We start from the raw sequence: 18601 nt of genomic DNA, 5'->3' as shown, positions 1-18601 counted from the left end.
AGAACTAGCTGTTGCACATTAATAGTAACTAATTTAGAAAATAATTTGTCAATTTACCCTTTTTGCAGAACACTGATTAATGAAACATTAATGCCGTTGTGTTATCAGGATACTTATTTTCTGTTGACCTGTTTAATGACATTTCACTTCAACAATCACCCATTATGGGAAATTAACCACCTGGTGGGTTATTTGGCTATTGATCATTTCTCCCATGGCTTGTAGCAGATGTAATCTTACTGTACTTGTTTTTTTTTTTTTTAAGGACAAACTGTGATTCGATTTGTCCACTTGCTTATACCCATTTTCAGCTCATGAATAAATGCAACTTCTTCATGAATTTGTTTTTTTAATTTGTCAGGAGTAAGCGGATATCATTTCTGATACATTCAGAACCCATCACTGAAATCACATGCCTTTTGGGTCAGCGGACCATAAAAACTAGGCCAATGCTGTGGAGCCAAGTTGGGGTTTTAGACCACATGCATCCTGTTTTAGCTTCTTTTTATGGACATGGTCTGATAGCGTTTCATTCTTGATGCTCATGCTCTTGCCCAGGTATAAGCCAGCGGATACTTTCAGTCTGCATAGTGGCATATACGATGAAAATGGTTACATAGATCACAGAGAATACAAGAAGCCAATCAATTCCTACAGTTGGAGCACAGGGTAATGGACTCTCACAGTCATCTTCAGTAACTACCACCCCAGGCACTGCTTCTATACCTATAAGAAAGGTCAAGAAAGTGAATTGCAAAAGTCGCTGATGGATTCACAAGTGCCATAAAGAGAACAAAAACATTTTACATGATTATTTTCTAGGCCAAACATTTTACAGATTAAAAATGCCAAAACAAAAAGAAAAGCAAGAACTCTGCTGACCTTCTTGAAACCTACACAGACACAGCAGCACCAATCTTTCATAGCCCTCCACCCAAAAACAAGGATTTGCACAGTGAAAGACACTATCACCCATATGTAGTAAAAGGCACTAAATTTGCCCAGGAGCAGTAACCTATAGCAACCAATAAGATGATTGCTTTTAAACAGATGAATGCTACCTGCCGATTGGTTACTATTGGTTACTGCGCCTGGGCAAACTTAGTGCCTTTTATTACATATGGGTGATAGTGTCTTTCGCTGTGCAAATAGTTGTTTTTGGGTGGAGGACCCCTTTAAAAGTGAGGCTGTGAGTAGCCTATGATAAACTGTGGACTAAGAAAGATTGATGCTGCTGTGTCTGTATATGTATATGTCCCCATATAAATATAAGCAGCTTTCCAATATACAATCATTTCAAATTGCCTGTGGTTTTAAAGTTATGTATAAATGTAATCGCTATTGAAAGCAGTGTCTATCTGGCTGTTTACATGGTCTGCACTCCTGCATTTCGGGCAGATTTATCAACGTCTGACATTAGAGCTCATAAAGAAAAACTCACCCACTTTCTTGTCATTCTTATGGGATTTTTAAAAGCATACTTATCAATGGGTGAAAGTTGGAGATCACCATTTGATGAATACTCTTTTAAAAAAAGTCCCATGGATGACTAGTTTTTCTGTGGTGAGCTCTCATTTAACACTTTGATAAATCTGCCCCTTAAAAAAAAAAAAATGTTGCAAGTCAGCTAATATCATTTGATTAACATAAACTGGAGCAGACCTGGCTTCTGTTGCATTGTTATAAAAGTCAGACCCAAAATGGATAAACAAACATGGCAATTATATTTACAAATAACTTTGCAAATGTGTCATTAACACATGGAAATTAAATTGGAAATATTTCCGTTCATCGTGCATAAAATAGGTAGGTTTTTTTTTTGCAACCCCATAAAATGGCTTCTGAAGGACAGCGTGGTCCACTTCCATGGAAGCAAACCAACAAATGTTGCAGAGATAATGGACAACTTTAGGAAAGCAAATAAAAAAGGTAAAAACCTGCAATTTTGCTATGTTTGTTATTGAACTACACAGTTAATCATTAACCCCCACAACCCATTAACCTCTTACAACCTTCACTATACTTCTTCTATCCAAATGATAAAGCCACATGGCAACAACCATAGAAAAAACAATACAAAGAATAACGACAGCATCCTCTGAAAAAGGCTTGTTAAACACAGAGTATGAATTTGACTTCAAGTATTAGATTTTATCTTTGTACCTGACTGATTAAATATAAAAGACTTGAGCGCTTCCAGCTTCCGATCAGTGTGATTAAATCTCGCCATAGGTTTGGCCCCTTGAAACAGCAGGATGTTAGGAACTGCTACTGTGCCAAATCGAGTTGAAAGGCTATAATAACAGAGGGAATGGTTGAAAAAAAAAAAAAAAAGGCATTTGAAGCAACTCCATGCATTGCAAACTAATGTTAAGCAGTAATTGACTAGGGCTTTCCAATTAGGGATGCACCGAATCCAGGATACGGTTCGGGATTCGGCCTTTTTCAGCAGGACTTCGGCCGAATCCAAAATAGTAGATTCGGTGTATCCCTATTTCCAATGATCACAGTCAAAGTCAGAATGCCTGCTAGGCTATCCCCTGGATGCTCTCTGCAAAACTATAACATTTAAGGAAGAAGATGTGGGAGTTATAGAATTTATATCAGCAAAGTTCAAAGATCAAAAAGGGGCTCCACCACTTCCAGAGGACCCAGCCTCAGGCCAGTTAGGGTGAGATTCTGAGTGAATACATATTTGTGCTTCTGTATTTCCAGTAACAGAGAATCTGGTACAGGTATGGGATCTATTATCCGGAAACCGGTTATTCAGAAAGCTCCAAATTACAGAAAGGGCATATCCCATAGACTCCATTTTAAATTAAATGATTCACATTTTGAAAAATGATTTCCTTTTCTCTGTAATAATAAAACAGTACCTTGTACTTGATCCAAACTAAGACATAATTAATCCTTATTGGAAGCAAAACCAGTCTATTGGGTTTATTTCATGTTTCAATTCTTTTTAAGTAGACTTAAGATACGAAATACAAAAATACAGAAAGAGCCCTATCCTGGAAAACCCCAAGTTCTGAGCATTCTGGATAACAGGTCCCATACCTCTATAGCAATGTTTTGTTTGTTTTATAGCACTAACGTTATTATTACCAAAGCTGCTTAAACAAATACAAAGAGCTATAAAGGCTTCTGGCATACACTCTAATGCCTCGCATGACAGGACGATTGCAAAGGAGAACATAATACTGCAATTTCACCCAGCAAGACAGTATCAGAATGAAAATGGGTTGAAATACAGTGAAACTATTATTATTCAAGTTTACAAGATGTGTCAGAATGGTCTAATAGGGAAAATGATTTTATCAACAGCTAACACTTTTTATTATCAAATGCTTTGTTAGTACTTTATGCAGATCACAGTGTGAAGTGACTGAATGCTTTGGTGCCACAAGGATAACATAGAATATAATTCTGGCCTGTTGACGGCATACCTGCTGTGTTGTGAAGCATCTAGTGCCAAGAAATGTAACGTAGGAAACGCTCTTGGCAGAGTATTGAAATGAGGGGCCAGGCCTGCAGAAAAGCGGCACCAAGGGGTGTAGAACAATACCAACGTGCATTCACTGCTATTGGGATTAAGGAACTCCATTAGATCCTGCAAAATACAAGAAAAGATACGATGATGACACTGTAAAACTGTACATGGTTATACTCTGTAATTACAATATATGGAAGACGATCACACATTGGGGAATAATATTGTATGGAAGAATTAATGGAAAGCAAATGCAGGTATGGGACCCATTATCCTGAAACCCATGATCCAGAAAGCTCCAAATTATGGAAATGCATCACCCATAGACTCCATTATAATCAAATAATCCACATTTTTAAAAAATATTTCCCTTTTCTCTGTAATAATAAAACAGTACCTTACTTCTAAACATATTTCAGCAGCACTCCGATATAGTGAAAATTCAATTTATTTGTGCAACAAGTGAAGCAACTTTTCGGGTTTAACCAGCCCTTTTTATCAAGCTGGTTAAGCCCGATAAAGGGCTGATTATGCCCGAAACGTTTCTTCACTTGTTGCACAAATAAATTGAATTTCCACTATATCGGAGTGCTGCTGAAATATGTTTGGAAGTATGGATCAGACCTGAGCAGACAGATTCATATTCGGCACCCAACGCTACAAAAAGCTGTGAGGATTGTGTAGCACTACTTTGTATGTTTGGGAATAAAACAGTAGCTTGTACTTGATCCTAACAAATATATAATTAATCCTTATTGGAAGCAAAATCAGCCTTATTTAATGTTTACATGATTTTCTAGTACATTTAAAGTATGAAGATCCAAATGGCGGAAAGATCTGTTATCCGGGTCCCAAGCATTCTGGATAACAGGTCCCATACCTGTATTTGGTAAACCAAAGAAGAATTGTTAATGTAAGGACCTCAGAAATTAAAGGAAGTGTAACAGAGAAAAGAGCTCTGCGATGATGCTCATTTCAGATTTATTAGGGATGCACCAAATCCACTATTTTGGATTAGGCCGAACCACCGAATCCTTCGTGAAAGATTCAGCCGAATACCGAACCAAATCCGAATTTGCATATGCAAATTAGCGATGGGAAGGGGAAAACATTTTTTACTTCCTTGTTTTGTGACAAAAAGTAACGCAATTCCCACACACCCCTAATTTGCATATGCAAATCAGGGTTCGGATCGGCCGGGAAGAATCCGAATCCTGCTGAAAAAGGCCGAATCCTGGCCGAATCCCAAACCGAATCCTGGATTCGGTGCATCCCTAACATTTATGTGGCAGACAGGCCATCCTTCTATGAGCTAAAAGTAGAAGTGCAAATGATATCAATACACTGCTAATTACCGCCTATAATTTGCTCCTTCTTTAAGTATTTAGCAAAGTATATCAGGTATGGGATCCATTATCCAGAAATCTCTTATCCAGAAAGCTCTAAATTAAGGAATGGCAGTCTGCCAAAAACTCCATTGTAATCAAATAATCCAAATTTTTAAAAATTAGTTCCTTTTTCTCTGTAATAATAAAACAGTAGCTTGTACTTGATCCAAACTAAGATATAATTAATCCTTATTGAAAGCAAAACCAGCCTGTTGGGTTTTATTTAATGTTTACATTAAGTCTAGTAGACTTAATCTGTGAAGATCCAAATTATCCGGAAAACCCCAAGTCCCTGAGAGGTCATCAAATTATTCTAAGACAGTATTGTCCTAAAACCTGTAAACTCCAAATGAGAAGCAATACAATTATTGTGTCACATTCTTCACCCAGTGCAAGGAAAGATAATGCTGTGTAAAATTAGCTCCTCCCTCCCTACCCATCCTGCCCTTTCCCAAGAGTAATAAAGGTTTACTTTATTACTGAAATTCCTGTAATTCCTTATTTTTGCACTGACAATATTCTTCAAGTGAGCACATTAAGTGGGCATATGTGGAAGGCCCAATTACATTTTGTTCATTTATGAATATCTATAATAATATCTATATGAATGACATATTAGATATAGAAGCAGCTTGCACTTTAGCTGTAAACTTTTGGTGAAATGCAGTTCCAGGACGAGGCTCATATGTACTTCAACTATACAAAACTTGGAAGTATCTGTGTACCTGTGTAATGTTGAGAATGTTGACAGTAAAATTTGATATTCCTGTAATGTTGCGCTCTTCGCAGTTGACTTTGAGAGGTTTGCTGCTGTCTGTGTTGTTGCTTTCCTCTGCCTTTGCCTGCTCTGTATCTCGCTCAGGAGTTTCACTGTTTCCTTTGTCTTGCGCATCTGCAGGTTCATTCAAATGTTCATAAGCACTGCATTCGGCTTCTTCTATTGTGCTGTCGCAAACAGAGCTTTCACTTTCCGAGACTTTTAAGTCCATAACCTCTCTAGGAACCATAGAAAGTAGCACTGCTGGGTTGGTTGGAATGTCAGTTGCCTGCATTGCATCAGCAATCTCTGCAGTCTTGTACTGAATAGGCTCAGAGGCTGGTGCAATTTCGGGATGTGCAGATATTGAAGCAGACTCTAAATTAACATTATCTTCTTTTTTATTCTGGTCTTCTACAATAGAAGCCTCATTTTGTTGGTTCCCTGGTAATGAAAACATTACATGAGTTAATCGTTAATGGCCATACATGTTACAATTACGATCTTATCTTTCCAGGAAAGATTGTTCGTTTCAATGCACACGTGTAGAGCTAAATCGTCAGATATACAAGTAGAAACAATAGAATTCTACCTGTATCTGGCGATTCAGCACTAACAATGGCCTATTTTCTGTTGCCTTTAAAGTGGGCCGTTCAAAATTTTCCGGCCAGCCCGATCATCGATCCGAACGATCCAAGTCTTCTGCAAATATCTGTTGTTTTGTCTCCCACCATACACGCACTGAATATTGTACGAAAATTTGTTTCGTACTATATTATCAGTGCGTCTATGGCCATCTTAAGAGAGAAGGCAAAACAACAAAACTGCTAGTTGACCTTGTGGAATTAAAAAAAAAAAACAACATCTGAAGCTTGTATAATTCGCCTCAGAGGAGGAAAAAAATTCCATATATTAACACCTAAAATTCAAGGGGCGTAATCTTGAGGTGGTTAAATAGCAATCAATACTAAATCACATATACCTGTATAAAAGGCAATACCGAAACAGTACGGCCAGTAAAAGTTAAAACAAACCTAACCGATAAAACCAATGATAATACCACTTTGAGGAGTGGCCCCTCTTTTGTATTAAATTCACCAAAATACGCAATTATATCATGTATAACCATCCTTTCATATTTTGCAAAAACAACTGTAAGTCAACAAATGTCAGAATATCACTTATTAGTGCCAGAATATCACTTACAAATGGTGCAAATATACTCCTAAAAGGGTTCTTACTGTCCTTGTTTAAGCAAACATCTCCCTTAAATCACTGATAAGAAATTAAGTCTGAAATATTCAAGTTATCAATAGTCACAGTTCCTTGGATATTAAAAGTACATCAGCGTTGTTACAATAGTGGATGGGAAGGAAATGGTATCTGTAATGATTTGGCCATATTAGTATAGTCACTGATCTGCCAAAACATGCAAGCATTCGAAAAGTGACCACTCTCTCCTTCACTAAAGGTCCACTCCGACTTACAGAATCCGCCCCTTAATCGTTTGGGCCCCACCTTGGGGAGTGGCAAAAAAATCCTCCCTGACTCCAAGATGGCAGTTAGACCAGTATCTGGATGCAACCTTGCAACAGTTTCTCAAAAATATAATTAGTGATTCCTAAAAAATTATCATTAGTGATTTTTAGCAAGTGAGAAAATATAGGGTTATTGGAAATAGCTCTTGGTTCAAAGCTGATCCAGGGACTGGTCCCATTGTCATCTTGGATTCAGGAAGGAATTTTTCTCGACTCTGATGCAAATTGAAGAGTCTACAGATGGGGTTTTTCACCTTCATTTGAATCAAATGTCATACACGCATCAATATTAGTGTTGTAAGAATATTGGTACTTGTATGGGGGGGGCACTAGGGCTGCCAACTTTCTTTTATATTTATTTCCCCGTTAATAACATTATAATAATATTGACCGATATTTATGGATATTAGAAGATTCAGGGATTGGACAGGTTTGAAACCTTGATTTGAAGATTTAAATGAACTGGCTGACCCAGTTAGGGTCTGAACTTTCTGTTCAGTTTGTGAAACCTGAACAATAATCCTGCCAATACTGTACATGAAAAGCATTTAAATACTAAGATACTCACCTTTCTCATTATTACAGATACAAAAAAAAAAAAAGCAATTCAATCAAAAATAAGTGTTTTTTTTTTCTAAATTAGCATTGCTGTATTTCAGAGCTTTCTGGATAACTGATTTCCGTATAAAAGATCTCATACCTGTAATTAAAGGATTGGACTTCATGATCAAGCAGAATATAGACAGAGATAGGGGTGTCTCCTGTGTTTTGAACTGGGCATCAACACTTTAAAACATTGCGAAAACTGGATAGAAAATCAACCAGTTGCATCTAAAGGTGGCCGTAGACGTAGCAATTACGATCGTTCTTGGAAAAGATCTTTACAAGAATGATCGCTCGTTTCAATACACACGTGTAGAGCTGAATCGTCAGATATTCAGGTAGATATACGAGAAGAACAATAGAATTCTACCTGTATCTGACGATTCAGCACTAACAATGGCCGATATTTAGGTCCCTTCAAAGGCACCTGATCAAAATTTTCCGTCCAGCCCGATCGACGAGCTGACCGATAGCCAAGTCTTCCATCGGTCGGCTCATTTTCCACCATACACGCACCGAATATCGGACGAAAATTCGTTTCGTACGATATTATCTGTGCGTCTATGGCCACCTTAAGTGATGTAATAACCTTGCCCTGGTGTCATAACTCCATCAACTCCATCATTGTGCCCACCTCTGATGTCATCATGCCTGCTCCTACATCACTGCCCCACCCCCAATGTTATCTGCTCCGCCCCCCGTGATTGGGTTTAGCCATCAGCAAAGGTGGCAACCCTAGACCCAGGGCTTTGTCACATAAGGAAGATGCTGCTCCTTGTCACTCCCCTGCACTTCATAGCTGTTCTAAGGCATTTTCAGCGCCAACTATTAACATGCAGCATTGCAGCAATGCAGTAAGGCTAGCAGCACAGTGATCGTGGTATATTCGCAACTACCCAGTGCTCATTACCTTCAGTATCCTTCCCAAGTACTTCTACCACAGGGCAAGCTCACATTTAAAGGGTCTCGTATCTCTGTAAGAACCCTAATATCTCTCTCAACCCTAATGGCTCACTTATGACTGCGACATTTGCTGTACCACTAACCTCGGGCCCCCGACATCAACAACAAGACGTACAACGTCCACCGCTGCACATTCACCCGCATTCTGTCTGTGGCACTTTAAGAATGAACTACACACACTTCCTGCTTCTGTGCTCCGGGACTGTAGTATTTCGTTCCGGGGTAACGTTTTGCGTAGGGTGACGATAAAGAGGCTTGGAACGCTATCGAGATGACGCAGCCGTGTATCTATTGTGCCGTGGTTATTCAGTAGAATAATTCCTTTGGCAAACGCAAGGGGGCTTATCCTCCCGTCATATGTAATGCGAATACATGTTATAAATGGACAGCTTATCTTTTATTCAAAAGGCAAAAATAAAAGAAATACAAGGTATAATTTGCGGGTGTATAACACGGTCCCAGTCAGCAGCTCAGCCCACAGTCTGTAGGATAATGACACATTTTTAAGTGCCCAATTTAAAACACAGACAGCATTTTAACCTGGGGGAATGATGGTGATTACTACAAGAGAGCCTTGAATTCATCTTAACTATAGACCAAAACACAAATTCATCATTATTTCTGACTACTGCAACGTGAGGCTAGGGTTGCCACCTTTTCTGGAAAAAAATACCAGCCTTCCTATATATTTATCTTTTTTCCCTATTAATAACATTGGGATTAACCAGCATTTTTACCAGCCAGGACAGTAAAATACCAGCCTGCCAGCGTAGGGTTGCCACCCGGCCGGTATTTTACCGGCCTAGCCGTTAAAACACCTGCCAAGGCCGGGGCCGGTATTACAAATTTACCGGCAATGTAGCTGCTGGTAAATCTGTAATACCCCTATCAAAAGCCCTTGGCCTGCCCCCAATCTGCTGGAAACTCACCTTTATTCTGGCTAGGGTTGCCACCCGGCCGGTATTTTACCGGCCTAGCCGGTAAAATACCTGCCAAGGCCGGTATTACAAATTTACCGGCAATGTAGCTGCCAGTAAATTTGTAATACTATTAAAAGGAGCCCTCAGCCTGCCCCCAATCGCCTGCAATTTACCTTTTCTTTTGCCTCTTCTAGCGTCCGTGGTGTCCGTGGCTTGGCCCCGCCCCTTTGTGTCCCCGCCCCCCAGCAGCCGGTAACATTTTTTAAAAAAAGGTGGCAACCCTAATTCCAGCGTCTGTCCAATCGCGTGCTGTGGCTCCGCCCCTTTGGTGGCACACCACGCCCCCTTGACATCACGACACGCCCCTTTTCTTCCCGCCCCCACCACGACAGTTGGAAATCTTTTTGAAAGGTGGCAACCCTACGGCCAGGTGGCAACCCGAGGCCTATCAGGTGCACTCTACAACCCATAAGCTGGCAATGCAGGTCAGACAGGAGCATACATGGGACACAGGTAGGGTTGCCACCTTTTCAGGAAAAAAATACAGGCCTTGCTATATATTTATCTTTTTTCCCTATTAATAACATTGGGATTAGCCTTCATTTTTACCGGCCAGGCCGGTAAAATACCAGCCAGGTGACAACCCAAGACACTGGTAGGGTTGCCACCTTTTTTGAAAAAAAATACCGGCCTTCCTATATATTTATCTTTTTTCTCTATTAATAACATTGGGATCAACCATCATTTTTACCTGCCAGGCCGGTGGGGTTGCCATCTTTTCTAGAAAAAAATACCGGCCTTTCTATATATTTATCTTTTTTTTTTAACCGGCATTTTTACCGGCCAGGTGGCAACCCTACGTGAGGCCCATTTAGGGTTGCCACCTTTTCTAAAAAAAAATACTGGCCTTCCTATTTATCAATCTTTTTTGCCTATTAATAATTGGGATCAACCATCATTTTTACCGGTCAGGCTGGTAGGGTTGCCACCTTTTCTAGAAAAAAATACAGGCCTTTTATATATATTTATCTTTTTTCCTTATTAATAACACTGGGATAAAACTGTATTTTTACCAGCTAGGCCGGTAAAATATCAGCCAGGTAGCAACGCTAGGCCCATCAGGTGCACTCTACAACCCATAAGCTGGCAATGCAGGTCAGACAGGAGCACAGGGTTGCCACCTTTTCTGGAAAAAAGTACCGGCCTTCCTATATATTTATCTTTTTTCCCTATTAATAACATTGGGTTTAACCAGCATTTTTACCGGCCAGGTGGCAACCCTATGTGAGGATCATTTAGGGTTGCCACCTTTTCTATTTATCAATCTTTTTTGCCTATTAATAACATTGGGATCAACCATCATTTTTACCAGCTAGGCTGCTAAAATACCGGCCAGGCCCATCAGGTGCACTCTACAACCCATAAGCTGGCACCTTGACAGGGCTTAGTTATTATGAAGTGCAGTTAATTTCTTGTTATTACAGAAACAGGAAAAAGCCAGTCAATCAAAAATAAGAAATAGTTTTTCTAAATGAGCATTGCTGTATTTCAGAGCTCTCTGGATAACTGATTACTGTATAATAGATCCCATACCTGTAGTTAAAGGACTGGCCTTACTCATCTGGCAGAATAGATAAATGTGGGGTTTCCAGCCATGAGGGTTACAACTGGACATCTCAGTTAGTCAAAGGGCTGCCAGTTGCATATGTGATGCAATAACCCTGACCCGGCATCATTACTCCACAACATCATTGTGTCTACCTCTGATGTCATCATGCCCACCCCATTTGTTCGGGTTTAGCCACTGGCAAAGGTGGCATCCCTATGCATCACTAGTTCCCCAGTTCTAGGGTTTCCACAGGGTGGTAATGCTAGAACCATCCAAATATCTATACTACCTGTATATCCATTACAATCGGTGGGCCCACATAAACTGTGTTTTGTAATATCATGTGTGTATAAGGGTGTCTATAGCGACCATTACTCCTTACATGTCTTCTGATCTACCCTCCACATATTTGTTACAAATGCTTCCACTGGATTCATCAACTTTATTTTAGTGTTAGCAGTTCACATGGAAATCCAGGGACACGTCTAATAAATAAATGTTGCAGCGCAGCAATGATTGCATTTAAATTAAATTAAAAGCATCCCCCGGAATTTTTGAAGTCATCTGGTAACCCCAACACTTACTGCTCCATATCAGCTGCTCCTCTATTCAAATTACTCCAAATTTTCTCTCAGATTAAATTTAAACTATTGGTACTCACATAAAAGCCCTTTAACCGCTCCTTACAACTGATCTCAAAATACACTGTTTCACTCCCTACTTCTCACCTTTGCCTCTACTCTGCTCTCCTCTTATCCCCTCATCCCATTCCCCACTGCTAGACTTCTCTGAAGCAGTGTCCCCTCCTTCATTTAAACACTCCCTAAAGAAGACTCACCTGTTTGAATGACCCACCCTGTACAAATCATAGCAACCCTACGTTTTCAGAAGTCATCACACTGCATAGAATCATCACTAATTCTTCAGAAAACAAGTGTCAGTTATTCACAATTCCTTCAGATTGTAAAATCCTGCAGTGAGGTTTTTAATACTACAGTTCTATAACAATTTTAGAATGAACTGGAGAACTTGCTGGCACAGTATAAATAAATATATGAACAACTGATGATGATGATGAGGTTAGAAGGTAGGGCCATTGCCGGACCTCCCAACTGTCCTGATTTCAGCAGCAAAGTCACAGTTTTCAGCACCAAACCCACCAAACCTTGTGGATCACAGTTGAAATGTCCCTCTTGTCGGCCACTGCTCCCATGCTTGTGAGGGGATGGCCATGCATTCCACTGTTTATTTTTTAATTTTGTTTAAAAAAAAAAAAATGCAGTTTTTTAATGTGTCTGTTGAGCTGTGGCATGCTGGATAAGTTTGCCTTGGTGCACCTTTTACTCCCAAGGCAAGCAACTGATCAGTGGTATAACTAGATATTACTGGGCACCCAGCAAATTATTTTTCAGACCCCCAAAATGTCTAGAACTTGACCTGCTTTACCAATACTTATTGAAATTGTACGCGTGGCCTCATAGGGCCCCTATATCTCTTGGGCCCCCTGCAGCTGCAGGGTCTGCTTCCTCTGTAGTTACGCTGCTGCAGCTGATCACACTAGCCCCCAGCATGCAAGATAGAGAGCTTGTCATCACAAAAAATGAATCTGACAATCCTCCAAGACCCTGGGTCAGGCAGATAGAAGAGGTACGTGCCAAGCGCCCTCCCAACATTGCACTCTAGGCATGTACTTATTCTGTCTACGCCTAGTTCTGGCCCTGACAATCTTGCTGGGAAATCTTCTAGCTGCTAGGTGTGCATTTATTTATGGGAGATTTCCCCTGAACTAAGCAGACAATCTCTTCCTATACAGGGTAGGCGCCTTAGTAATGCAGCAACTTAGAAAACAAGCTTATTGTAGGGCAGTCCTGTCTGACAAATATCAGCTTTGGGAAACCAATTAATAGAAATAGAAAGAGGGACAAAAAGATTTGCGTGTGGAGCGTGGTGAATTTTTTTGGACCACGCCCATTTGTGGCCACCCCACATTACCATGTTCATTACCATGTTAATTACCATGTTCATTTTACAAAATTTGTCAGGTTATGAAAGTTTGAAAACATTTCTGTGGTTTTTATGTGTTATTACAGCTTTGCTAATGAAGGTGAATTGCCCTTTAAGCAGCAAGTCACAGTTTCCCCAAGAGACCTGCTTATCTTAAATTGTTACAAAAGTATTGAAGTGCACCTGGTACATATTCTGGGCTCTCTGCCAATAGCCAATTAAGTAAGAAACTTTGCATCTTTTTCTGGCTGTTCAGTGCAGGAGATCAAATAGAAGGTTGAGGAAACTTCAGTAACAATGTGGGACTGCAGGTTGAGCTGTCAAAATCGGGACTGTCCCAAAAAAAAACAAGACAGTTGGGAGGTATTGATTAGCTATTGTACAGGTGTCTCACAAATTGACAAGCATGTAGACAGACCTCAGTTATGGTATAAAACAATATTTTATTTTCACAACCAGGGTACAATATATGTGGTGACCTCTGAGTGAGTTTAGCAGCAATAGCAAGAAGGGATCTAATATCTGCTATTTCTAAACATGTAGAACTTTATGATGGTGAAACACACAATACCTTTCAGATTATTCATAAACCCAAGTATTAGGGTAGAAAGGGTGATTTTAAAGAAATACTGACACCTGAAATTCATCTTTTTTTTTTACATCTATTATAATATTGGCTTTGCAAGCTACTTCTAACTTTGCCATAAAGTATTTGCATGATGCTTTTACATTACCTGTCTGATCCCCCATGTTCCTGTATGAGGGGGCTGCCATATTTGTGCAGCAGGAGTCCCTTAGCATTAGAAACTGTAACTAACAGGCTGAGATGGGACAGTCAGGTTGGCAAAGTCAGAGTGTCAGAGAGTCAGGCTTAGGAACTTCAACTAACAATTATATACAAAAACAAACCTCTCAGCAAAAAATGATCAACATGACCTATAGGTAATATTTAATGTACATTCATATGCTAAAATTCATTTTTTAGTGTCAGTATCACTTTAAATCCAAGTTGTCGAGATGGAACTTTCTGGAATTACAACTTAGAGATAACAGAGACATATGGAAATATTAATAACGGGAGAATTGTCATGTTTTTAGTCATTTGGTAATTTAATTCCCTTGTCTTAAATTAGCAGAATTCTGGTTAAAAGTGCATTACTGTATGGAGTAGTGTAGCGCATTGTCCACTCTCCAATGTGTTTGAGATATAGAAGCAGCACTACCCAATGGGATAGCGCTTCTGATGAAAGATTTTACATAGCATTTTCCCATAAATCTCTGTTGGTAGTGGTGACAGATCGATATGTGCCATTGAAATAATAATATTTATATTTATCTTACCTTGCCATTACAAAGTGCTTTGTTGAATGACTTTTAATACTAAATACTTTTTAAGACTAAAAGTGAAATAAACTAGTAGAAGCCAGAAACATATTCAAATACGAACAAATGTGCTCAAGTGCCATCCAACATCTTGGTTTTGAGAATGTGGGAAAGTCTCAAAATGTCACACAGCTGGTTATATGAGCCACTTTATTTGAGCGCATATACATTTGAAGACTGGCACTGTGGCAGCTCATAAATGGTACTGCAAATGTCAGAATAATAAAGTGGGAAAAGAAATGCAATTGTGAATGGATACTGACACCAGAAATGAAACAATTTTCACATCTATCTATCATAGTATTGGCTTTGTTTGCTACTTATAATTTTGCCGTAAAGAATTTGCTCAAAACTTTTCCATTACCCATCTGACTTCCTGTGCTCATCTATGAGGGGGCTGCCATATTTGTGTAGCACGAGTCTGTTAACATTAGAAACTTTAACTGACAGGCTGAGATGGGACAGTCAGGTTGGCAAAACAGTCAACATGACCTATAGGTAACTTTTAATGTACATTTAATGTAAATTCATACTTTAAAGAGGGAACCCGGTAACAGAGGGATGAGAGGCTCTGCAGCCTCAAGTGCCAAAATAGCACTAAATGGTTCTGATTACTAGAACATAAATTCCATCGATTATTATGGAATTAACTCAGTTATGGTCATGTCATTTTCATTTTGTCTTAAAAGGCCTTTCTAAATGCATGGTGCCATTTCTGAAGGTTATGAGCTACTAAAACTCATTTGTAAAATATATATATATATACTCTTCCATGCCTTGCTTGGCTCCGTACTCTAATCTTTCTGTAAAATTGCTCTGATTTGCTCCCAGTCTCATGCTACTATGAATTTGCTGTAACATGATAAAAAGACTGCTGCTAAATAAAGCAGTTTTCTTTAACTGCTCAAACCTCTTGAATCAATTCTCACAAATTGGCACATTTTAGAAAAGCCAATTTAATGCGCCAATTCATTAAAATGCTTTCTGGCCTGTTCAGATTGATGGCATTTATAACATTAAGCGGTTATATACTAAAATCCGAATTTATTACATAATTAAGATAAAAAAAGCTCGGCCAAACTCTCATGCCCGATTTTGCCTTATTTATTAATATTATAACTTGAATAAATCGGATTGGGAAAACTTTTTTTTTCAAATCTCTTGATTTTATCAGGTTTTTTCCTGAAAAATCTAAATTTAACGGATTTCCGGGCTAAACCCAACACAGACCACGATAACTTCAAATTGATATAGGTGCCTCTTGACTAATACAGGACTAATAAAGGACCTCGACAGGGCTGAGATGGCGGATTTTTGGATTTGGGCTTTTTATATAATAATAATAATAAATCTCATAAATGTGAGGTTTTTTTCCCACTAAAAACTGGAGTGTTTTTTGAGTTATTTAGCTGTTTATTCAGAAATTCTGCAGTTTGCCTTTTTAGTACTGTGTTTGCTATGGTCCAAATTCCCCTAGACAACATGCATTGATTTGAGTAATAAAAAGTAGTAATACCAATAAATTTGTAGCTTTACAAAGCAGATGTTTTTAGATGGGGTCAGTGACCCCTCATTTGAAAGCTAGAAAGAGTCAGAACAAGAAGAAGGCAAATAATTAAAAAAAAAAAACTATATAAAAAAAAATGATAAAAATAATGAAGACCAATTGAAAAGTTATCTCCAAACTTGCACATCCAGGAATAGAAACAGAATTCTTTGAATTCTTTCATTTGAGGGTTAAAAATTGTCTGCCTTATACCAAGTGGTTTATTTCTACAGAGATACTGTATGATCTGACTTTGTATTTAAATTGCTTTTATTGGAACCAGCGCAGTCCAATTTCATAGCAGCATCTCAAGCACTATGGGGGTTATTTATTAAAGTCAGAATGCCAAAAACTCAAAGAATTCGATTTTTTTTTTGTATAAAATCTGAATATTTAGTAAAAAAAAAAAAATGTCAGGATTTATTATACCGCGAGGATGGAAAAAGTCAGAATCTGAAAATCCTGCATCTCGGAACTGCTGAGGTTGTATATAAGTCTATGGGAGAAGTCCCATTGAAGATATCCTGATCTGTGCTGGGTTTCGTGCAATAATCTGAAGCTTTTGTGGTTTTCGCGCAAAAATCTGGAAAAAAAATCGAATTTGTACAATTGGGATTTTTGTACAATTTTCAAGATTTTTTCTCAGAAAATAAGGGGAAATAACCCGTGCATATTTGAGTGTATAGTATATTTTAGAAAATAATGAGATAAATTCGGATTTTGATAAAAAAAAACCCTATTTATCTATCTTCCCAATATTAGATTTAAAAAAAGACACAAATGCATAGGAAAGTGTGTTATGCATACATGCTTACTGAAAAGATGTCATCACATCAGGGAGTGGAGGGGAAGAGAGACATGATAACATGAACATCAGCTGCACAGAGGGCATCTTAGCTTGGCTGAATATGTTGCTTGAAGGACCAGTGACATCAGGCAATGAAAAATATTTAAAAGCTATGCATATTGTGTTAACGACAGACGTGGCGTTTTTACGTTGTGTTTTTAAAAAAGCTTTGTCGGGCGTCGGTACCACACAGTATCAACATGCGTTTTTCAGTACGTGGGTTTCTTTTCCCTACATGCACTTCTCATTGATCTAGTTCCCCATAATTCTGCTGCCTAGAAATAAAAAAGCTATTTACATCACCGGCCTAATATGCCGTAAAAACGTATATGCGGCATTTATCCTGCGAGAATTTGGACGCCATATTTAAAACATGCTGCGTATTTACGTAAAGTGTGGTTTCCCAGTCTATTGATTTGGTTGTTTCTTTACGTATTGGCGTTTCTGCTGAAAAACGCCAATACTGGCGTCCCGTGGTGGATTTGGGCTTGCAAGTGCCCTGTGAGAATTGCCATAGTGCGTTTTCCATTGGTTTCAGTGGTAGTGCAGTTTATGTGTACTTACGCCCGACAGAGCTTTTTTAAAAACACAACATAAAAACGCCAAGTCTGGCCTTGCCCTTAAACTGCACTTTTAAAAATTGTGGGGTGCAGCAGTGATGAACTGAAACACCTTACAGAGTCTCTGGAAAACAATGAGCAATAGATAGAAGTAAATAATCTGTATGACTTTATTCCATTGCTATCGATTCATAACCCTGAACGGAATAGAATTCTTCCACCCTCTTGGTAGCCATCACTGCTGCATAAAAAAGATACTGTAAGTGGTAAATTTGTAACCCCCCCATGTCATGTGGTTTGGCCATAACAGGATCCCAACAAACTTTTATTTGTCAAACATATTTACATTCTGTAACCACATTTAACCAAAACAAAAGAATCTTAGATATTATACAGGTATAGGATCTATTACCTGGAACTCTTAGGACTTAGTTTTTCCTGATAAGGGGTCTTTATGTAATTTGGATCACCATAAGTCTGGCAAAAAAACATTTAAACATTAAATAACCAATAGGCTTGTTTTTTTTTTCCAAAAATATAAATTCATGCAGCTTAGTTGAGATAAAGTATAAGATACTGTCTTATTACAGAGAAAAATGAAATCATCTTTATAAATTAGAATTATTTGCTTAAAACTGGCTCTATGGGAGACGGCCTTCCTGTAGCCATCTAGATAATGGGTTTCCAGATAAGGGATCCCATACCTGTAAATGGTGTCTCTCTATGTAAATGCATTTGTAGATTTTTTTTTAAGAAATAAAAACACTTTTTTTTGTATATTTTTAATTTGGAAGAAAAAGATATTGTGACCAGAAATGGGAATGTCTCAGTGGGCAGGATTTTTTTGGTACTAATATAACCATTTTTCTTATAAGTAATCTGAAAGTACAGGAAACAGAGTCACAAAAGATATAGCAAGCAAAGTAAAGCAAAAGAAGCCGTGAATATGTCTCAGCGTGGAACACTATACACTATATATAAACACACACACAC

At 38.6% G+C, this 18601-nt stretch overlaps 1 protein-coding gene across 1 annotated transcript; it reads right to left on the bottom strand.

Moving 5' to 3' along the window:
• Nucleotides 1–332: 332 nt before the first annotated feature.
• Nucleotides 333–8907, bottom strand: txndc15.L (thioredoxin domain containing 15 L homeolog). Its single transcript, NM_001096841.1, has 5 exons — nt 8823–8907; nt 5604–6079; nt 3447–3610; nt 2164–2294; nt 333–726 (listed from the first exon to the last, which is right to left on the bottom strand). The coding sequence occupies exons 1-5, from the start codon at nt 8881–8883 to the stop codon at nt 530–532; spliced, it is 1029 nt and encodes a 342-aa protein (NP_001090310.1). The 5' UTR covers nt 8884–8907; the 3' UTR covers nt 333–529.
• Between the last annotated feature and the right edge of the window lie 9694 nt (nt 8908–18601).

The sequence above is a fragment of the Xenopus laevis genome, chromosome 3L (assembly GCF_017654675.1).
Source record: "Xenopus laevis strain J_2021 chromosome 3L, Xenopus_laevis_v10.1, whole genome shotgun sequence".
NCBI lineage: Eukaryota > Metazoa > Chordata > Amphibia > Anura > Pipidae > Xenopus > Xenopus laevis.
This window is presented reverse-complemented; position numbering and strand designations above follow the sequence as displayed.

Coding starts and splice junctions, on each gene's coding strand:
- txndc15.L (NM_001096841.1), bottom strand. CDS start 8,883: ATGCGGGTGAATGTGCAGCGGTGGACGTTGTACGTCTTGTTGTTGATG. Junction 3,611..5,603: donor ACATTCTCAACATTACACAG/GTACACAGATAC, acceptor TGTATTTTGCAG/GATCTAATGGAGTTCCTTAA. Junction 727..2,163: donor TTTTATATTTAATCAGTCAG/GTACAAAGATAA, acceptor CCTTTCTTATAG/GTATAGAAGCAGTGCCTGGG.